General features: G+C 44.4%; 1 protein-coding gene across 1 annotated transcript in view; it reads right to left on the reverse strand.

Annotated features, from left to right (window-relative positions):
• aamp (angio-associated, migratory cell protein) overlaps positions 1-7,899 on the reverse strand; it is a 33,170-nt gene extending 25,271 nt beyond the window's left edge. The window contains exon 1 of the mRNA XM_081381528.1: positions 7,546-7,899. Within this exon, the coding sequence (XP_081237654.1) occupies positions 7,546-7,636 (91 nt within the window). The 5' untranslated portion in view covers positions 7,637-7,899. The remainder of the gene's footprint in view (positions 1-7,545) is intronic.
• Positions 7,900-24,011: the final 16,112 nt, after the last annotated feature.

Genomic DNA, 24,011 nt, shown 5'->3' on the forward strand with positions numbered 1-24,011 from the left:
GTAAGCAGTGTGCAGTAAGCAGTGTGCAGTGTGCAGTAAGCAGTGTGCAGTGAGCAGTGTGCAGTGAGCAGTGTGCAGTAAGCAGTGAGCAGTGTGCAGTGTGCAGTAAGCAGTGTGCAGTAAGCAGTGTGCAGTGAGCAGTGAGCAGTGTGCAGTAAGCAGTGTGCAGTAAGCAGTGTGCAGTAAGCAGTGTGCAGTAAGCAGTGTGCAGTGAGCAGTGTGCAGTGAGCAGTGTGCAGTGAGCAGTGTGCAGTAAGCAGTGTGCAGTAAGCAGTGTGCAGTGTGCAGTGAGCAGTGTGCAGTGAGCAGTGTGCAGTAAGCAGTGTGCAGTAAGCAGTGTGCAGTAAGCAGTGTGCAGTAAGCAGTGTGCAATAAGCAGTGTGCAATAAGCAGTGTGCAGTGAGCAGTGTGCAGTGAGCAGTGAGCAGTGTGCAGTAAGCAGTGTGCAGTAAGCAGTGTGCAGTAAGCAGTGTGCAGTAAGCAGTGAGCAGTGTGCAGTGTGCAGTGAGCAGTGTGCAGTGAGCAGTGTGCAGTAAGCAGTGTGCAATAAGCAGTGTGCAGTAAGCAGTGTGCAGTGAGCAGTGTGCAGTGAGCAGTGTGCAGTAAGCAGTGAGCAGTGTGCAGTGAGCAGTGAGCAGTGTGCAGTGAGCAGTGTGCAGTAAGCAGTGTGCAGTGAGCAGTGTGCAGTGAGCAGTGTGCAGTGAGCAGTGTGCAGTAAGCAGTGTGCAGTAAGCAGTGTGCAGTGTGCAGTAAGCAGTGTGCAGTGTGCAGTGTGCAGTGAGCAGTGTGCAGTAAGCAGTGTGCAGTAAGCAGTGTGCAGTGAGCAGTGTGCAGTGAGCAGTGTGCAGTGAGCAGTGTGCAGTGAGCAGTGTGCAGTGAGCAGTGTGCAGTGAGCAGTGTGCAGTGAGCAGTGTGCAGTGAGCAGTGTGCAGTGAGCAGTGTGCAGTAAGCAGTAAGCAGTGTGCAGTAAGCAGTGTGCAGTGTGCAGTAAGCAGTGTGAAGTGTGCAGTAAGCAGGGCCCTATAATTTCCGCGATCACGGAATCGCGGAATTGGCAAATTAACGCGGAATCTAGTGTCAACGCGGAATTTCGCGGAATTTTACATATTTGGAATAAAATTCTGTTTTTGTGTGGGAGAAAAACGTATGTCTGAGGAAAATGGCATATTACTGAGAAAATGAGCAGAGAGAGAGGCCCGGTCGCACGCGTGTCTTCAAACTGTCTTGCTCTCTCTCACTCCCTCGCGCTTATTATTAAGTTGGCTTGAGAGAGCCAACTTACTGATATTGTACTTAAACATATTATTATTATTCTTCAGAGACTAAAAAAAACTAAATGGATCTCCTCCTAGAGCTTTAACTCTACATACTCCAAACTCGGCTCAGACACTCAGACTGTTCTGACTCGAGTAGCTATATCTTTTCACACTGATCGGACTTACGGTTTTCCTAAAAATGACGATCAAAACTCGGAAAAAAACATTTGAATTAAAATTGCGGAATGTTCAGGTTTTTTAAACTGCCAAACTGCCAAAAATTCTAATTTAAATCCCTTGAAACCCAAGACTAAATCAAACTGCCATTCTATATAATATAAAAGCCATTGAGACTAATTTAAACTAATAAACTCATCTATCTATCTACTTCAAACTATTTTAAACTTCAAACTACTTTAAACTTCAAACTAAATTAAACTTTAAACTAATTTAAACTTCAAACTACTAAATTTACTTCATTTAAACTTATAAACTCTAAACTCATACATTTATAAACTAATTAACTTATAAACTCATGAATTCATAGACTTATGAACTCTCAAACTCATAAATTAATAAACTCTGAACTCTTAAACTCATTTAAACTTATAAACTCTAAACTTGTTTAAACTTATAAACTCAAAACTCAAAAACTCATACACTTAAAAACTCATCAATTTATACACTTATAAACTCTAAAGTCATAAACTCTGAGTGTGTGTGTCTGAGTGAGTGTGTGAGTGTGTGAGCGAGTTAGTGTGTGTGTGTGTGTGTGTGTGTGTGTGTGTGTGTGTGTGTGTGTGTCTATCTATCTAACTTATTTATCTATCTATCTGTAATAAACTTCAAACTGCTGTAAACTACTTTAAACTTCAAACCACTTTAAACTTAAGTTTAAAGCTTCCAGCTCCCAAGCAACTCCATAGCAACCAAACTTGAGTACCCTAGCAACCATTTTGCAAGACCTATATCTCTGTATCAGAACATCGTATAGAGATGAGGTTTGACTCTTTTGACTCATGCTAGCAAACAACACTTCCAACATGCTACACATGCTAGCAGTGCATAGCTACATGCTAATAGCGATCAGTTAAGTGTTAAATCATGCCAAGATCATGCTAAGAACTTTATAAAAACTCCATAGTAACCATCTGTGACAACTACCAACCACCTAGTAACACCATATCAACCGCCCTGAATACCTTAGCAACCACCTAGCAACACCATAGCAACCACCCAGAACACCCTAGCAACTGCCTAGCAACACCATAGCAACCACCCAGAACACCCTAGCAACCGTCTAGCGACCAACCAGAACACCCTAGTAACCACCCAGAACACCCTAGCAACCACCCAAAATACCCTAGCAACCGCCTAGCAACCACCCAAAATATCCTAGCAACCGCCTAGCAACCACCCAAAAGACCCTAGCAACCACCCAAAATATCCTAGCAACCGCCTAGCAACCACCCAAAAGACCCTAGCAACCGCCTAGCAACCACCCAGAACACCCTAGCAACCACCCAAAATACCCTAGCAACTGCCTAGCAACCACCCAAAAGACCCTAGCAACCACCAAAAAATCCTAGCAACCGCCTAGCAACCACCCAAAAGACCCTAGCAACCACCCAAAAGACCCTAGCAACCACCCAAAATATCCTAGCAACCGTCTAGCAACCACCCAAAAGACCCTAGCAACCACCAGAAATATCCTAGCAACCGCCTAGCAACCACCCAGAATACCCTAGCAACCACCTAAAATACCCTAGCAACCGCCTAGCAACCACCCAAAAGACCCTAGCAACCACCCAGAACACCCTAGCAACCACCCAGAATACCATAGCAACCGCCTGGCAACACCATAGCAACCACCCAGAACACCCTAGCAACCGCCTAGCAACCACCCAGAATACCATAGCAACCGCCTAGCAACACCATAGCAACCAACCAGAATACCCTAGCAACCACCTAGCAACACCCAGAACACCCAAGCAACCACCTAGCAACCACCCAAAATACCTTAGCAACCGCCTAGCAACACCCTAGCAACCACCCAAAATACCTTAGCAACCACCTAGCAACACCATAGCAACCACCCAGAACACCCTAGCAACTGCCTAGCAACCATCCAGAATACCCTAGCAACTGCCTAGTAACCACACAAAATACCCTAGCAACCGCTTAGCAACACCATAGCAACCACCCTAGCAACCACCCTAGCAACCACCCAGAACACCTTAGCAACCCACTAGAAAACCCCCAACAACTTTTTAACTTTAAACTACTTTAAACTTTAAACTACTTTAAACTTCAAACTACTTTAAACTTCAAACTAATTTAAACTTTAAACTAATTTAAACTTTAAACTACTTTAAACTTTAAACTACTTTAAACTTCTAACTACTTTAAACTTCTAACTAATTTAAACTTTAAACTAATTTAAACTTTAAACTACTTTAAACTTCTAACTAATTTAAACTTTAAACTAATTTAAACTTTAAACTAATTTAAACTTTAGACTAATTTAAACTTTAAACTAATTTAAACTTCAAACTAATTTAAACTTCAAACTACTTTAAACTCCAAACTACTTTACTCTTCTTCAAACTTTCTGGTCCGGCTTTCTCAAGCCAACTTAAAGTTTGTCTCGACGAACTTTTTAATCTAGTTTTAAATCAATTGAGAATTGACACAATGGTAAAAGATCGGAAGAACGAAGTTTCACGTGGAGCATTCGGATATTTTTTTCCTGAATTAGGGTACCGCTGGGTGTGAATTGTGCAAAAAAAAACAAAAATTTTTTTTTACCTTGCCTTCTTCTCTGAAAAGCGTTCCGCCCATTCAGCTGACATAAAATACACTTTCAATAAACTAAACAAAACCTATCCAATGATGAAATGTTTTCTGTGTTGACAACTCTTGTGCGATGTCCTAAAACTGCCGGGATAATCACACAACGCGTACAAGTCTGCTAATGATTCGTCCGATTCGCGAACTAATGACTCCTTTGAACCGATTCACTTTAATAAATGGTTAAAACAATTGATCTGTCCAACACTGAATCGGTTCGGTGTATAACAAAATCGGTAACACTTTACAATAAGGTTTCATTTATTAAACTCTAGTTAACTAGATCAGTTAACATTGACTATTAATAAACTGCACTTCTACAGCATTTATTAATCTTTATCAATGTTAATTTCACCATTTAGTAGCCTACATTATTTAAATGAAAAGTTGTATTTGTTAACATTAGTTAGCTTAAAGGGTTAGTTCAGGATTTTAGACATGAATCTCTATAGCTTCCCCATAAGCAGTGTGGTGCATTGACCATGACTTACCCCCGACAGCGTCCTGTGAGCCGAGCTCCGGTCCAGTTTTGGTCAAGATGAAATTAGTCCGGCAAATTTGCTGGGGTCAGGGCAATAAAGCTTTTTTCTTCTCAAATCAATATGTGTTCAAAAGAGTGATATATTTGCAGCACAAAACCGCTGTCTATGGAGAGGTCAGACCTCGTAATGGCTTGGCACTATTTTCTTCCCCGTCATATCACTGCGCGCTGCCGCTACCTACAGCCAGCTGGGAGCCGCGCACGCACGTGTCACTTTGTTTACAGCACGTAAAGAGAACGATAACATGTACGTCTGACTACAGCAGCGACGATGACAACATTGACTTCGACACACAGCCAAAAGGATATCTTTTGGGATATCAAAAGGATAGCTTCTTTATCTTGGCCAGTTTGGAGTTCACATTGAAGCCCAGAGCAATGAGCCAAAGTCGCCTCAGAGCAACATCTGCCACAAGAAATCTTTGAAATGTGTGAGGAGAAAGCGCCACATCTTTGTTTGTACAGTCCGGATAGTCACAAGTCCGCACCATTTTCTACAAAGCTTGTACAAACTGATCGCTCTTGGTGAGTAGCTATGTTAGCTCGTTCGTGTAGCTGTTCTGAGCACGTAAACACTGCTGTAAACACTGCCGAACAACTGAAAAAGTGGTGTGCGCCTGCGCAGCTCGCAGTTGGCTGTAGATAGCGGCAGCGCGCAGTGTTATGACAGGGGAGAAAATAGTGCCAAGCCATTACGAGGTCTGACCTCTCCATAGACAACGTTTTAGTGACGCAAATATATCACTCTTTTGAACACATATTGATTTGAGAAGAAAAAAGCTTTATTGCCCTGACCCCAGCAAACTTGCCGGACTAATTTCATCTTGACCAAAACTGGACCGGAGCTCGGCTCACAGGACGCTGTCGGGGGTAAGTCATGGTCAATGCACCACACTGCTTATGGGGAAGCTATAGAGATTCATGTCTAAAATCCTGAACTAACCCTTTAATGTAGCCTACTGTGTGAAGTAACATAATAAAAATACAGGGTTAGGGTTAACTAAGATTAACAAAGATTAATAAATACAGAAACAAATGTATTGCTCGTGGTTCATGTTAGTTAGCCTAATACATTCACTAATGTAAACAAACCAAACCACATTTAACACCTCTTAAAATGAGAATTTTGTTTGTTACCTCAATAAATTTAGGGTCATTCCTATTTTATCTGTGTAAATTTTAATCATTAACATTAAAAACACTATTTTTACGACTAAAATAACAGTAAAGGGTAAAAAAAACCTGAATTCCCAAAAATTAAAACGGAAAAAACGGAATTTGAGAAAAAATAAAACAGAATTTGGGGAAAAATAAAACGGATTTTATAGGGCCCTAAGTAAGCAGTGTGCATGTGATTGCGGAATGGCATGGATATTCAAGTGTATTTGAATGGCATCTGTTTGTTTTAGTCAAGATTATGCTAAAATATACTTTCCTCAACTATATTTAAGTTCCCTATGAAGAGCCAACCCTCAACTTTGAAAATTCCCAGTTTATTCCCATAAATTCCTGTTAATTCCCATGGAAAGTTTCCATCTTTGAAAATTCCTAGAATCTTGCAACCCTACACACACACACACCTGAACCACACACACACGCACGCGCACACACACTCGAACCACATACTCTCTCTCGCTCACTCACTCACTCACTCACTCTCACACACCTGAACCGCACACACACTCGAACCACATACTCACTCTCACACACACACACACACTCAAACCACATACTCTCTCTCTCTCTCACTCTCTCACACACACACACACACACACACTCAAACCACATACTCTCTCTCACTCTCACACACACACACATACACACTCAAACCACATACTCTCTCTCACTCTCACACACACACACACACACACACACACACTCAAACCACATACTCTCTCTCACTCTCACACACACACACTCGAACCACATACTCTCTCTCGCTCACTCACTCACACACACACACACACACACACACACACACACACACACACACACTCGAACCACATACTCTCTCTCTCTCTCTCACACACACACACACACACACACACACACACACACACTCGAACCACATACTCTCTCTCTCTCTCACTCTCACACACCTGAACCGCACACACACTCGAACCACATACTCTCTCTCACTCTCACACACACACACACACACTCAAACCACATACTCTCTCTCACTCTCACACACACACTCAAACCACATACTCTCTCTCGCTCACTCACTCACACACACACACACACACACACACACACACACACTCTCGAACCACATACTCTCTCACTCTCACACACACACACACACACACACACACATGTCTGGTTTACTATCTTTGTGGGGACTTTCCATAGACTTAATGGTTTTTATACTGTACAAACTGTATATTCTGTATCCTTACACTAACCCTACCCCTAAACCTACCCATCACACACACACACACACACACACACACACACTAACCCTACCCATCACAGAAAACTTTCTGCATTTTTACATTTCCAAAAAAACTCATTCTGTATGATTTCTAAGCTTGTTTACCCATGACCTCTGTTTAGGTCCCCACTGAGACACGAGTCCCCATGAGTCTGTGTGCATTCAGGTTGGAGTCCCCACCGGGATAGAAAAACATGAACACACACACACACACACACACACACACACACACACACACACACACACACACACGCACACGAACCACATAATCTCTCTCTCGCTCACTCACTCACTCACACACACACACACACACACGAACCACATAATCTCTCTCTCTCGCTCACTCACTCACTCACACACACTCGAACCATACTCTCTCTCTCTCGCTCACTCACTCACTCACTCACTCACACACACACACACACACACACACACACACACACACACACACACACACACACCTGCGGTCTGCTCTGCGTCGCTGAGATCGATAACCTCGATGATTTCTTCATCGTTGTGCAGTTGCAGTAAATCTTCCTCAGGATTCTCCATCTTCAATCTCTATGTGTTCATTACAGTCCTGTGTCCGCGTGAGCTCGGCTGGGATGCGCTTCTCACCCTTATTCGCGATATTATGTTTAACTAAATCACAGTTCTATGACAAGATTTGGTCAAACTCAGTGTTTTCTGAATAATAAACTACTGTTACTCGCTCACGTGCTCGCGCTGACAGCTGAGCTCGCGCCGTCGCTGACGGATGACGTGGGAGCATGACGTAAGACGCGTCAGCCAATCGTGTCAGTGCTTTCTTCTTCTTCTTCTTCTTCTTACGCTATGGTTTAACGGCGGGTGGCACCAACAGTAAGGCCTCTACTGTGCTGGAGTGTGTGGATCAGCTTTACTAAAGTCCCTTCATATCTGTGATCTTCATATCTGTGATCGTCATATCTGTGATCTTCATATCTGTGATCGTCATATCTGTGATCTTCAGCTTTATGCTTTTCCTCCAACCTCTCAGCTGTTCCCACTGATCTATAATACTCCATTCCGAGGCACTAGATGGCGCTGGTTATGCAGTTCAAACACAAATCACACAATCACACATTTGACCTGAGAAGTTTAAACGTGGGATAAGTGATTTCACAAATAAAATCGATTGTATGTATTTAATGTCATTATGAACACTTGTAGAGCTGGTAAGTCCCGCCCCTTCCGCTAACCCCACTGGACCTCTAGGTTGAAAAATCGTCAATGCAAGTGAATGGGAGAAAATAATTATTTTCTGTTCCCGTTTGAATTTTGCCATGAATGTGAACATATGTTGTCTGTGAATTTTTTAAAATAAAATATCAAAAGGATTAAAAATGCAGATTTATTTTATACAGCCATATTTGAGCATTTTTTGATAATTTTTTAATGTGCAGAAATCGAACCTTTCATTGAAGTAAAATAATTGAAAGTGGAGGGAAAATCACATTATGAAATAAATGTTTTTCTCCAAAACACGTTGGGAACAACTGTTTGCCCCCTTTTATTAAATACTTTTTGCAACCTCTTTTTTTCCAAGATAACAGCTCTGAGTTTTCTCCTATAATGCCTGATGAGTTTGGAGAACACCTGACAAGAGATCAGAGACCATTCCTCCATACAGAATCTCTCCATCTAGTCCATGAGCCAGGGGGGTTGATCGGTATCATCGGGGGGACAAATGCTATCATTGTTTTTTGGCAAGGTATACACCCCTAGTACTACAAAAATCACGATAGCAGTGCAGGGTTGGTAGCGAAATCACTTTTTTCAGCTCATGAAGTTACTAACCCCCTAAGATCAATTCCGTTTTTGAAATCTGGTGTATATCAAGTCAAGTCAAGTCAAGTTTATTTATATAGCGCTTTTCACAATACAGATTGTATCAAAGCAGCTTCACAGTATTAAATTAAAATAATACATCAATGTTTGTTTCTAGTGGAAAGCGTCCACGTTTGGTAATGCTGATCAATAGTATTGTTGATTGATTAATTCAATTAAATATCCCCAACTGAGCAAGCCAAAGGCAACAGTGGCAAGGAACCGAAAAACTCCATCAGGTGACCTAATGGAGAAAAAAAAAACCTTGGGAGAACCCAGGCTCAGTCGGGGGCCAGTTCTCCTCTGGCGTTTATAAACTAGAGGTCGGATTTAACTGTAAGATTAAAATATTATATGAATGCCTGGCTGAAGAGATGCGTCTTTAATCTAGTTTTAAACTGGGAGAGCGAGTCTGAGCAACGAACAGTATCCGGAAGGCTATTCCAGAGTTTTGGTGCTAAATGTGAAAATGCTCTCCCTCCTTTGGTGGATCTGGATATCCTAGGTATGACCAAAAGCCTCGAATTTAGTGACCTTAAAGAGCGCGATGGATTATAGGGCGATAGAAGATCGGTTAAATAGACTGGAGCTAAGCCGTTTAGGGCTTTATAAGTCAGTAGCAATACCTTGTAATTAATACGGAACTTTATAGGTAACCAATGTAGTGATGATAAAATTGGTGTTATATGATCATATTTTCTTGATCTAGTAAGAACTCTAGCGGCGGCATTTTGGACTAACTGTAGCTTGTTTATTGAGGATGCAGGACAACCAGCTAATAAAGCATTACAGTAATCTAGTCTCGAGGTCATGAATGCATGAACTAAGGGTTGGGTTGGATAGCATGTTACGTAGCTTAGCAATGTTTCTAAGGTGGAAAAAGGCTGTTCTTGTAACATATGAAATATGATTTTCAAAAGACAGGTTGCAGTCTAGTATAACACCCAGGTCTTTTACTGTAGAGGATAAAGTAACAGGACATCCTACTATGTTAAAGTTGTATTGTGAGAGGTTTTGTGGGCGTTTTTTTGAACCGATAAGTAGTACCTCTGTCTTGTCTGGATTTAATAAAAGAAAATTGCGTGTCATCCAATCTTTTATATCTTTAACACACTCTGTCAATTTGGATAATTTAGCGTTTTCATCTGGCCGTGATGAAATATAGATTTGAGTGTCATCAGCATAACAATGGAAACTAATTCCATGTTTCCTTATAATATTTCCAAGTGGCATCATATATATTGAGAATAATAGAGGGCCTAACACAGATCCCTGCGGCACTCCATAGTTTACTGGAGTTATGATCGATTTTTCTCCATTTAAATAGACAAAATGGTAATGGTCAGATAGGTATGATCTGAACCATTTTAATGCTTGTCCTTGAACACCGGTATAATTTTGTAGTCGATCTAAGAGTATTGTGTGATCTATAGCAGGGGTCGTCTATAGGCGGCCCGTGAGCAATATTTTCTGGCCCGCCGGATTATTTTGGAAGTCTATTTTTATTTTACAATAACGGTTTACAAATAGGCCCTGTGTATCATTCGTTACTTATTATTTATCAGGGTATAACACACTGATAAATAATATGTATTACCTGATAAAAAATATTTGCACTAAATGCTGCACAAAACTCTTCCACTACTTGAGAAAAGCCGTAGCCGGGCGGCGATTTCACCGCCGCATACTGTGTGAAACACCCATAAGGAATCATGCGGCGCGGGATTAAATTTTAAAGTATAGGGTAAACGTACCTATTAAGCTCAAGTACCCATTAAGCACACTACCATCTTGGAGCTCAGATTATAAAAAGAAACAGCAATGTATTATCCTATTTGATGTATTAACCAATTGATGTGTTTGTTACTATATACCTCCTGTAATTTTAAACCAATCAGACCATTGCACACTGAGATATGTGTGTCCATGTGTTCACACTGTCTGGCGGCTATTTTCAAAGCTGTCTGAAAACTTTCACCAGAAGAGGAGCCCCTCAGATGTGCATTTTTTATATGTTTAAACATTTATTTTGAAGAAGTACATCTTCTTATTGCAAAATTAAGAGATTAATGTTTAGACTTTTGAATATTATAACCTGGAACCTGGATGTGGGAAATAATTACAGTTAGATCTAAAAGATAGTTTTAGCAACATAGCCCAGATGCTACGAACATAGCTAGCTTACTAGCTGTATAAGATTGTGTGCTACATTAATATATTACTTCACAGGAATTAATGGCTTGTACTTTTAAATCCATAATATTATAATTTTACATTTTATTGATAGTCTGTGGTTTTAAACTGCTGTAATTTTTAAAGAATTCATATTATTGTTAGGTGAGCTTAAAGGGTGCACTACTATGACAATCACACAGCTTCAGTGTGACATCAATTAGAAAAAGCATAATTTCATAGATATTGTCTATAATAGTTGTTCATATTAAAATTGGTATAAACTTAATACATTACCTAGATTATTAATTTAGCTAAATATTTTCCTTTAAATTTTAATTTAATATTTATTAATTAAAAAATGTTTTTGCTCCAATTAAGCACAGTGTGTGCTCCCTTTAAGCTCACCCACATTAAACGTCTATGTAAATACTTAATAATCAGAATTTAAATATTAACTGATGGTTGTCACTATGTTAATCTTCAAAAAAATGATTAATAAACTTATTTTCACAGTCTTAAGATGACAAAAGCTAGACGAAACTATAGTGTATGCCCAAAGATGAAAGAGGCATGTCATACAAAGAAGGAGCCATCAGAAACCTGTCGTATCTGTCCAAGAAGTTTGGAGTAGACAGGAAAGCTCTGACCCAGAGAGTTAAAGGGATACTCCACTTTTTTTGGAAATAGGCTCATTTTACAACTCCCCCAGAGTTAAACAGTTGAGTTTTACCGTTTTCGAATCCATTCAGCCGATCTCCGGGTCTGGCGGTACCACTTTTAGCATAGCTTAGCATAATGAATTGAACCGGACAAGACCATTAGCATCTCTCTCAAAAAAATTACCAAAGAGTTTCGATATTTTTCCTATTTAAAACTTGACTCTTCTGTAGTTACATCGTGTACTAAGACGGACGGAAAATGAAAAGGTGCGATTTTGAGAGTATAGTTCCTAGCCATATCAGCCTAGAAAATTTAAACTTTACATTTTCCGTCGGTCTTATTACACGATGTAACTACAGAAGAGTCGAGTTTTAAATAGGAAAAATATCGAAACTCTTTGGTCATTTTTTTGAGAGAGATGCTAATGGTCTTGTCCGGTTCAATTCATTATGCTAAGCTATGCTAAAAGTGGTACCGCCAGACCCGGAGATCGGCTGAATGGATTCGAAAACGGTAAAACTCAACTGTTTAACTCTGGGGGAGTTGTAAAATGAGCCAATTTCCAAAAAAAGTGGAGTATCCCTTTAAGGAGCACATTGGTTTGTTTTGTTATTTGATTTTTCAATATGGGTTACATAGCTGAACGTGGACTAGTCTAGATGTTGCAATGAGTTTGAATGACACGTCACTATGAATAGGATAGGCTACCTGATCAAATTGAATGCCTTGTTGCTTGATTTTAGTGTTCTGTTTTTTTGTGATTGACTCTGTACCTTCAAATAAAACTTTTTTCAATTATTCCTTAAAAAGGTTGTTTAAAATAAACAAGATTTTTTAATAAAACTTGTTGTGAGCTTATTGGGAACAGGGGTGTGCTTAAAGGGTACAAAATGTACCCATTAAGCACAGCCAGACTTTTTATATTTAATGATGTACATCTTAATTGAAATACTTTTGTCATTTAAAATAAAATGAAATATTATAGTGTGAGAGATTAATATTTTATTTTAAAATAACTTCTTGTACTAAAACCAATATCTTGTGCACTAAAAATGTCTCAATGTAGATTTTGGTGAGCTTAATAGGTACGTTTACCCTAAAGACGGTAGCGGTCGGAACTCTGGTGTACCTATATATACTTTGGACGGAGCGGGTGGTCTGACTGACAATAGCCCACTCCTGACATCTTTTGACAGCGTATCCACACTTAATTCTGACCACGTACACGTAGCTCTGAGGAGCGGTTTGGGACTGAAACCATTGTCAGTCAACAACATTCTTTTTTTGCAAGGATGTTTGAAATAGTTTGGCAGAAAATAGCCTACTTCATTTGTCAGTAGGGCAATATGGTTTTCGCTTATGTTGCTTAGAAATTTGAGTGATAGGCTTTGTCCTATTTAATTTATGTTATTTATATTTCATTAATTTTTTCTGTGACATTTTTTTCTCTGCTGACAGTACAATGTTAAAATAATATTTTATATTGACACGAACACAATTTTTGTATAGCATTTATAATTGTTATAGGCTACTTAATCTCTCTCTTTTCGTTAGAGACATTTGAATGTGAGATTCTGGAAACAAGATCTAAATTTTGCGGACCCGTCAGGTCGGGAAATAAAGCGGGTGAACACAAAGTGTATTTTAAGCGGTTGCTGAATAGAACTTTGTGGGAGCGGGACGAAAAAAACAGTCCCGCGCAGACCTCCTTAAACCTTAGGTGTGTATGTGTGTGTCCCAAATAAATAATGATAAAAAAAAAGGAATAAAGTTCAAAAGTCGGACTGTAATCGAATGAGGCATGATTGCTATTCACACCTTTATTAAAATGGCTGTAATATGTTACCACAATAGTACTTGATCTGTTTAAAATTATTTCATTGATATATGCAATGTAGACGTTAAGAGTATTCATTAAGAGTATTTAATTTGTATCCATAGTTACAATCCAAGTTACTTGCCGACCCCTGATCTATAGTATCGAACACAGCACTAAGATCAAGTAAAACTAGTATTGAGATACAGCCTTGGTCAGAAGCTAATAGTAAATCATTTGTGATTTTAACGAGCGCAGTTTCAGTGCTATGGTGCGGTCTGAATCCAGACTGAAACTTTTCATAGATGTCATTTTCTTGCAAGAAAGAGCCCAGTTGGGCGGATACAACTTTTTCTAGTATTTTAGACATAAAAGGAAGATTTGAAATGGGTCTATAATTTGCTAGATTATGTGGGTCTAATTGTGGTTTCTTAATGAGAGGTTTTATAACTGCCAATTTAAATGTTCTTGGAACATAACCTAAAGATAAAGATGAGTTAATAATATTGAGGAGAGGCTCTTCCACTACAGGTAACACTTCTTTCAGTAGTTTAGTTGGTATAGGATCTAATAAACATGTTGTTGTTTTAGATGAGGTGATAAGTTTATTTAGCTCTTTTTGTTCTATAGTTGTAAAGCACTGTAATTGCTCTTGCGGGGTGATAATTGAGGCTGAATTATAAGGCGCGATTGAGGATTGAACGTTTACAATTGTGGTTCTGATGCTTTCTATTTTCTCAGTGAAGAACTTCATGAAATCATTACTACTAAACTGTAACGGAATATTTTGTTCAGGTGACATCTGTTTATTTGTTAGTCTAGCCACGGTGTTAAATAAAAACCTAGGATTGTTTTGGTTGTTTTCTATTAGTTTGCAGAGATGCTCAGCCCTGGCCGCTTTTAGGGCCTTTTTATAACGACATACTGTCTTTCCATGCGATTCTAAAGACCTCTAAATTAGTTTGTTTCCATTTACGCTTTACGGGTTTCTCTCTCTACGGGTTTCTCTCTCTTTCACGCTCTACGGGTTTCTCCCCTCCTTGAACTGCCACCTTACCATGGTGGAGGGGTTTGAGTACCCGAATGAACCTAGGAGCTATGTTGTCTGGGGCTATATGCCCCTGGTAGGGTCTCCCAAGGCAAACAGGTCCTAGGCGACGGGTCAGACTAAGAGCGGTTCAAAACCCCTTATGATGCCCAAAAAAAGGAGGACCGTGACGTCGCCCGGTATGGCGCAGCCGGGGCCCCACCCTGGAGCCAGGCCCAGGGTTGGGGCTCGTATGCGAGCGCCTGGTGGTCGGGCCTCCCCCCATGGGGTCCGGCCGGGCTCAGCCCGAAGGAGTGACGTGGGGCCACCCTCCCGTGGACCCACCACCTGCAGGAGGGACTGTAAGGGGCCGGTGCTAAGTGGATCGGGCGGCAGTCGAAGGCGGGAGCCTAGACAACCCGATCCCTGGACGCGGAATCTAGCTCTAGGGACATGGAATGTCACCTCTCTGGCGGGGAAGGAGCCTGAGCTTGTGCGTGAGGTTCAGAGATTCCGACTAGAGATAGTTGGGATCACCTCTACGCACGGCTTGGTCTCTGGAACCACACTCCTCGAGAGAGGATGGACTCTTCACCACTCTGGAGTTGCCCATGGTGAGAGGCGGCGGGCTGGTGTGGGTTTGCTTATAGCCCCCCAGCTCAGCCGCCATGTGTTGGAGTTCACCCCGGTGAACGAGAGGGTCGCTTCCCTACGCCTTCGGGTCGGGGATAGGTCTCTCACTGTCGTTTGTGCTTACGGGCCGAACGGCAGTGCAGAGTACCCGGCCTTCTTGGAGTCTCTGGGAGGGGTGCTGGAAAGTGCTCCGACTGGGGACTCCATCGTTTTACTGGGGGACTTCAACGCCCACGTGGGCAGCGACAGTGACACCTGGAGGGGCGTGATTGGGAGGAACGGCCCCCCTGATCTGAACCCGAGTGGTGTTCTGTTATTGGACTTCTGTGCTAGTTACAGCTTGTCCATAACGAACACCATGTTCAAGCATAAGGGTGTCCATCAGTGCACATGGCACCAGGACACCCTAGGCCGGAGGTCGATGATCGACTTTGTGGTCGTTTCATCCGACCTCCGGCCGTATGTCTTGGACACTCGGGCGAAGAGAGGGGCGGAGCTGTCAACTGATCACCACCTGGTGGTGAGTTGGATCCGATGGCGGGGGAGGAAGCTGGACAGACCCGGCAGACCCAAACGTACTGTGAGGGTCTGTTGGGAACGTTTGGCCGAATCTCCTGTCAGAGAGATCTTCAACTCCCACCTCCGGCAGAGCTTCGACCAGATCCCGAGGGAGTCTGGAGATATTGAGTCCGAGTGGACCATGTTCTCCACCTCCATTGTCAACGCGGCCACTCGGAGCTGTGACCGTAAGGTCTCCGGTGCCTGTTGAGGCGGCAATCCCCGAACCCGGTGGTGGACACCGGAAGTAAGGGATGCCGTCAAGCTGAAGAAGGAGTCCTATCGGGCCTGGCTGGCTTGTGGGACTCCTGAGGACGCTGATGGGTACCGACGGGCCAAGCGGACTGCAGCCCGGGTGGTTGTGGAGGCAAAAACTCGGGCCTGGGAGGAGTTCGGTGAGGCCATGGAGAAGGACTATCGGTCGGCCTCGAAGAGATTCTGGCAAACAGTCCGGCACCTCAGGAGGGGGAAGCAGTGCCCTACCAACGCTGTTTACAGTGGAGGTGGGCAGCTGTTGACCTCGACTGGGGATATCACCGGACGGTGGAAGGAATACTTCGAGGATCTCCTCAATCCCGCCGTCACGTCTTCCATTGAGGAAGCAGAGGCTGAGGGCTCGGAGGCGGACTCGTCCATCACCCAAGCTGAAGTCACCGAGGTAGTCAAGAAACTCCTCGGTGGCAAGGCACCGGGGGTAGATGAGATCCGCCCTGAGTACCTCAAGTCTCTGGATGTTGTGGGGCTGTCTTGGCTGACACGCCTCTGCAACATCGCGTGGCGGTTGGGGACAGTACCTTTGGACTGGCAGACCGGGGTGGTGGTCCCTCTTTTCAAGAAGGGGGATCGGAGGGTGTGCTCCAACTATAGGGGGATCACACTTCTCAGCCTCCCTGGGAAAGTCTATGCCAGGGTACTGGAGCGGAGAATCCGGCCGATAGTAGAACCTCGGATTCAGGAGAAACAGTGTGGTTTTCGTCCCGGTCGTGGAACACTGGACCAGCTCTATACCCTCTACAGGGTGCTGGGGGGCTCATGGGAGTTTGCCCAACCAATCTACATGTGCTTTGTGGATTTGGAGAAGGCATTCGACTGTGTCCCTCGCGGCGGCCTGTGGAGGGTGCTCCGGGAGTATGGGGTCCGGGGCCCTTTGCTAAGGGCTATCCGGTCCCTGTACGACCAGAGCAGGAGCTTGGTTCGTATTGCCAGCAGTAAGTCAGACTTGTTCCCGGTGCGTGTTGGACTCCGGCAGGGCTGCCCTTTGTCGCCGGTTCTGTTCATAATTTTTATGGACAGAATTTCTAGGCGCAGCCAGGGGCCGGAGGGGGTCGGGTTTGGGGACCACACGATTTCATCTCTGCCCTTTGCGGATGATGTTGTCGTGTTGGCCTCATCAGACCAGGACCTCCAGCATGCACTGGGACGGTTTGCAGCCGAGTGTGAACGGCTGGGATGAAAATCAGCACCTCCAAGTCCGAGGCCATGGTTCTCAGTCGGAAAAGGGTGGCTTGCTCGCTTCAGATTGGTGGAGAGCTCCTGCCTCAAGTGGAGGAGTTCAAGTATCTTGGGGTCTTGTTCACGAGTGAGGGAAGGATGGAACGGGAGATTGACAGGCGGATCGGTGCAGCTTCTGCAGTAATGCGGTCCCTGTACCGGTCTGTCGTGGTAAAGAAGGAGCTGAGCCGCAAGGCGAAGCTCTCGATTTACCAGTCAATCTACGTTCCTACTCTCACCTATGGTCATGAGCTGTGGGTCATGACCGAAAGGACAAGATCCCCGATACAAGTGGCCGAAATGAGCTTTCTCCGCAGGGTGGCTGGGCGATCCCTTAGAGATAGGGTGAGAAGCTCGGTCACTCGGGAGGAGCTCAGAGTAGAGCCGCTGCTCCTCCACTTCGAGAGGGGTCAGTTGAGGTGGCTCGGGCATCTTTTCCGGATGCCTCCTGGACGCCTTCCCGGGAAGGTGTTCCGGGCATGTCCCACCGGGAGGAGACCCCGGGGAAGACCTAGGACACGCTGGAGAGACTATGTCTCCCGGCTGGCCTGGGAACGCCTCGGTGTCCCCCCGGAAGAGCTGGAGGAAGTGTCTAGGGAGAGGGAAGTCTGGGCATCCCTGCTTAGACTGCTGCCCCCGCGACCCGGCCCCGGATAAGCGGTAGAAGATGGATGGATGGATGGATGGGTTTCTCTCTTTAGAACATGCGTAGAATTGTTGTACCATGGTGCTTTACTTTTCTCTCTGACCTTTTTTAATCTAATGGGTGCAACAATATCCAATTTTCCAGAGAGAATGGTGCTCATGTGCTAGTTAATTCCTCTAGTTCACCTGTTTGTTTGGGTTCACTGAGCAGCTGAGACAGATCAGATAAGCAATTTGAAAAATGATCTATGGTGGATGGAAGGATTGTTCTGCCTGATCGATAACACGGTGCAGCATGATATATTACAGGAGTACTTAATATGCAAGTTACCATGTAATGGTCAGTGACATCATCACTTTGTGGAATGATATCTATATCGGTTGGATTGGTTCCATGTGATATAATTAAATCGAGTGTATGATTAAAACGATGAGTTGGTCCGGTAACGTTTTGCTTGACCCCAAAGGAGTTCAATAAATCTGTAAACGCAGCCCCTAACGCATCATTTAGATTATCTACGTGTATGTTAAAATCTCCAACGATTAATGCTTTATCGACATTGACTAATAGGTCTGAGAGAAAATCTGCAAACTCTTTTAGGAAATCAGCGTAAGGCCCTGGCGGTCTATATACGGTAGCCAAGGCTAGAGATAATAGGGATGTTTTTCTAACATCTGAGAGCGTAACATTTAGTACAAGTACTTCAAACGAAATAAACTTATAACCCGTTTTCTGAGTAACATTGAGAATATCTCTATAGATTGTTGCAACACCGCCGCCACGACAAATCAGACGGGGCTCATATTTATAGGAGTATCCTGATGGAATAGACTCATTTAGACCGAAATAATCATTTGGTTTAGCCAGGTTTCAGTAAGGCAAAGTACATCGAAGCTATTATCTGTGACTATTTCATTTACAATAACTGCCTTAGGTGTGAGTGATCTAATGTTTAGAAGACCTAGCTTTAGAAATTGTTTTTGTTTACTAATAGCAACATTTTCTGTTTTAATAACAATTAGATTTTCCTAGATCCTGCAGTAGATTAATTATTTGATCTCACTAAACGAGGAATAGACACAGTTTCTATGTAATGTTCTACACTAGTATTTATATCAGTTAAATCGGTGCAGCAGACACTATGATTTGGACTTTTGGTTACTAGTCAAAAGGTATTTAACATTTTGGAGATGTTATCCGACAGAAGATCCGCTCCGAATCTGCTTGGGTGTAAGCCATCAGCACGGAAAAGCCTAGGACGCTCCCAAAACAGATTCCAATTATTTACAAAGAGCAGTTTCTGCTCATTGCACCATGACGTTAACCATTCATTTAGGGCGAATAATCTACTAAACTTTTTATGTCCTAGACGGTACGTGGGAAGCGGTCCTGACACAATGATCGTTGTTTCAGGTGATGTGCTGCGTACCGTATCGATCAGATTCCTGAAGTCTTTCTTTAGAACCTCCGTCTGGCGCAGCCTGATGTCGTTCACTCACGCGTGCAGGACCACAGTTCCGACGCGCTCGTCACCGTTCAGAATCTCGGGAATGCGAGCAGCGATTTCAGAAACACGAGCACCAGGAAAGCAGTGATTGTGCACCTTACTTTTACCTAACGTAGCATGTACGTGCCGAACGATGGAATCGCCGATGATCACAGCATCGCGTTCTGTTTCGCGAAGAGGGGAGAAGCGGTTTTGGGTGGATATCTCGAAAACCGGGAGGGTCGGAGAGAGTCTTGGTCTAGACCTGACTCGCGTCTTCCGCTGCGGAACCATCCAGGCTTCGTAGTGGCGTGTTGGAGCCAGAGTGATTGAGACCATGGCTGATCGCGACACCTCGGCGCTCGGGACCGATGCTGAGTAACGCACGGAGTAGACGAGGTCGGAGTCAGCGGGTTAGTAACGTTAATCACTGATTTGTGTGCATCGGCGTGTGATGTTTCAAGAGCTAAACGCCGGTCTCTCAGCTCAGATTGTCTCACTAAAAGGTCGTGGATCTGTTTCTCAACAGTTTCCAGCTCAGACTGCAGTGCGTGCAGCTCAAATGTGTCCTCACCTGCACCAAAAGGTAGACAACTTACATCTGATATATTCGCCATTTTAACAGATGGACAGTAAGTTAGCAACGACGCTACCAGTGATGCTATCAATACTAATACTAATTTATGACTGAAGTCTTGGATATAATCCGTCTTTTTAGTGGTACGGGTGTAGAGTAGACGCATGATAGGTGAAAAAATGTTTGTTTGTAAGTGAGTGTGGAGAAGACGCGTTCAGCCGTGATCCACAGGAGTAACCTATAAGAGTATCCGATGTTGGATCACTAATAGGCTTGAGACGCATCTGCTCAACAGTCCGCGTTGTAACTATGAGGTGAGGAAAAGTAGAAAATGTTCGTTGTAAGTGAGTTTAAAGAGAAAAATCAAGAATTATAAATCAAATCGATGGAGCTCCAAAGACAACAACGCGTTCAGACGCGACGCATGCGCATTCGTCCGAAGAAAATGGAAGAAATGACTCACTGTGTTTTATATCTGGTTTAGGCTCATGCTAGTCATGTTAAATCACGATTCTAACAGAGCTATAGCTGCAGTCAAGGGGCCCATTAAACCGTGCACCGCTGCAAACTATCGCTGTTCTCACAGCAGCTCAAACAGAGTGAGAAATAAATGTTCCCCCACAGCCCCCGCTCACAGGTGGCTGGGAACGTTCTCAAATCAGTCATTAGGCCCGTTACAAGCACGCGCCACTCATGCCGCACACTATCACTGCAGTCAGTGCGCCCGCTATGAAGCGTGTGCCGCCACAGATAGTCACTGCTCAAAATCCCATGACACTTTTCACAGCTCCCTGTCTAACTCAGGTGGCTGGAGATTTTATTACTGTCAACAGGCCCGCTGCACTGCGCGCGCCTCTATAAACAAATGCCGTTCTCAGGGCGACCCACGTAAATCACAAAAAGAGTATGTTTCACAATCACAACACACAGGTTCACGGCCCCCTCCCAGTTGTTACAATGACTTTCCCCCAGCCGAAATACAGAATCTGTTAGCAAAAGGGGCGATAGAGCTAGTCCCCCCCCCCGCTAAAACACTAAAAAAGACGAAAAAAGACGGCGTTCTCAGACCCATACTAGATTTGAGACATTTGAACAAGGCTCTCATGAGACGGTCTTTCAAAATGTTAACTACCAAACATATCCTCTCGCAAGTTCGCCCGGGGGATTGTTTTTTTACGGTGGATCTGAAAGATGCATACTTTCACATTCAGATAAACCCTCGTCACAGGCCATTCTTGAAATTCGCCTTCGAGGGTCAGGCTTATCAATACACCGTTCTACCGTTCTGCCGTTCGGTATATCCCTAGCACCCCGTACATTCACGAAGTGCATGGATGCAGCGCTTTCTCCCCTGAGACATCAGGGAGTGCGCGTGCTAAATTATCTCGACGACTGGCTGGTGCTGGCACAGTCGAGATTCGAGCTACTGTCACACAGGGATTTGATTCTCGGCCAATTGAAATGTCTGGGTCTCAAAATCAATGTAACCAGAGCAAACTGACCCCCAGCCAGTGTGCGGTCTTCTTGGGCACAGTTATCGACTCTATAACGACGACAGCGCGGCTTACACGATAGCGTGCGCTCTCTGTGCGAACGCTAGCAGCCTCATTCAAGGCGGGCGAGCGCGCGCCCCTAAAGAAGTTTCAGAAACTTCTCTGTCTCATGGCAGCAGCATCGTCAGTACTCCATATGGGATTACTGCGCATGCGCCCGCTGCAGCACTGGCTCAATCGCCGCGTGCCAACCCATGCATGGCAGTAAGGCAGTCTGCGCATCATGGTGAATCACGGTTGTTACGGACTCTGATTCCCTGGCGGGCTCAGGACTGGTACCACGAGGGTGTGACCATGGGAGTAGTTTCTAGGAGGAAAGTGTTTTTTACAGACGCATCCAACCTAGGTTGGGGAGCGCTGCACAAGGGCAAGCCTGCCTCCGGCCTCTGGTCGAGCACGGAGCAGAGCTTACATATCAACTGTCTGGAAATGAAAGCAGTTTGTTTGGCCCTCAAAGCATTTCTGTCAAACCTCAAAGATCACCACCTCTTAGTCCGCACGGACAACACGTCAGTGGTGGCCTACATAAATCGCCAGGGCGGCATCAAGTCGGGCAACCTGTACGCCATAGCGAGAGACCTCCTCTTGTGGGCACTGACCAATCTGAGTTCTCTGAGGGCAGCGCATATCCGTGGCATTCAGAATATGGTTGCGGATATGCTCTCACGGGGCAACACTCCCCTAGGCGAGTGGTCCCTGAACTCACAGACAGTCAGTCTGATATGGAGTGTGTTCGGCGAGGCCGAAGTCGACCTTTTCGCCTCGAGAACCAACACCCACTGCGCAGAGTTCTTCTCGAAGAACAGGGACGCGCTGGCCCATCTCTGGCCCAGCCGCCCCCTTTATGCGTTTCCCCCCATTTCAATGATCCCCCAGGTCATCAAACGGGTCAGGGAGAGCGGATGCCCAGTCCTCCTAGTGGCCCCCTCTGGGAATCCAGGCTGTGGTTTCCAGAGCTGGTTCAGTTATCGGACAGAGTCCCCTGGTCTGTTCATGCTGAGGAAAGACCTCCTCACACAGGCCAACGGGACGATATGGTATCTGCGACTCGACTTATGGGCTCTCCATGTCTGGCCCCTAAACGGGTACCCAGGGACCTTCCTGAGAAGGTCTTAAACACTATCACTGAGGATAGGGCCCCGTCTACCAGGCACCTTTATGCTCTAAAGTGGTCAGGGTTTTCCAGCTGGTGCTCGAAAAAACTCTTTGATCCAGGGTCATGTGAGGTATCTGTGATACTCTCCTTCCTACAGGAGCTGGTGGACGCGGGCCGTTCCCTGTCCACACTCAAAGTGTATGTGGCAGCCATTGCAGCTCATCATGCTCCGGTGGCTGGCCAATCACTAGGAAGAAACAACCTGGTGGTATGGTTTCTAAAAGGAGCTAGGAGGTTGAACCCCTCCAGATCTCCATCCGTGCCATCTTGTGACCTCTCCACGGTCCTTGGGGCCCTGAAAAGTCCACCTTTTGAACCACTCCAGTCGGTTGATCTTAAACCTTTCTCGCTAAAGACGGCTCTCCTGCTGGCACTGGCATCTACCAAGCGAGTGGGAGATCTGCAGGCCCTCTCCGTGAGCCCTTCATGTTTGGAGTTTGGGTTGGATGACTCCAGGGTCATCCTCAAACCCAGACATACTCAAAGTGCTCTCAACGCCGTTTAGAGCACAGGTTATCACATTATTAGCCCTTCCCCCTTCTGCTGAGGATGGGGAAGCTAATCTACTCTGCCCTGTCAGAGCACAGAGAATCTATCTGGAGCATTCTGCGTCTTTTAGACAATCAGAACAGCTCTTTGTCTGCTTTGGTGACCGATCTAAGAGTTATCCAGTCACTAAGCAAAGACTGTCTAGATGGATAGTGGATGCCATATCTATGGCATATACCTCAGTGGGTCAGGTTTGCCCTATAGGTATCAAGGCTCATTCGACTAGAGGTATGGCCTCGTCTTGGGCTTGGTCCTCTGGTTTTCCCATTCAGGATATTTGTGAGACGGCCGGCTGGTCCTCGCCTTCCACATTTATGAAGTTTTATAATGTGGAGGTACCTTCCCTGCAGGCGAAGGTATTTTCGGTATGATTAAGGCTCGACAGTGTCTGGTCTTGTCTACAAATTATGTCACTGTGCAAATCACCGCCTTTGGCCGGTTATATTTCTATACATTTTATTATAAAACCCGCCTTTGGCCGGTTATATTTTCCCTATACTGATAGACCCGACAGTGTCTGGTCCTATTAGTACATTATGTTGGTTAAGTTACTGAAATATATATAGTCGTTTAAACTGCTAAAATGGCGTTTTTCAGGGACTAATATGGGCTAAGGTGTGATGTGAAGCTCTGATGTGTAATGGCGTGATGCTAGCTCATTGGCACACACGTCAGAGGCGCCCGCGCCATTGGATGTGCAGTTGCCGCAGCACAGCCAATGAGTGAGCCAGACACTCACTGTGCTAGCTGTG

Source organism: Scardinius erythrophthalmus (genome assembly GCF_964197995.2).
Source record: "Scardinius erythrophthalmus genome assembly, chromosome: 12".
In the NCBI taxonomy this organism is placed as follows: domain Eukaryota; kingdom Metazoa; phylum Chordata; class Actinopteri; order Cypriniformes; family Leuciscidae; genus Scardinius; species Scardinius erythrophthalmus.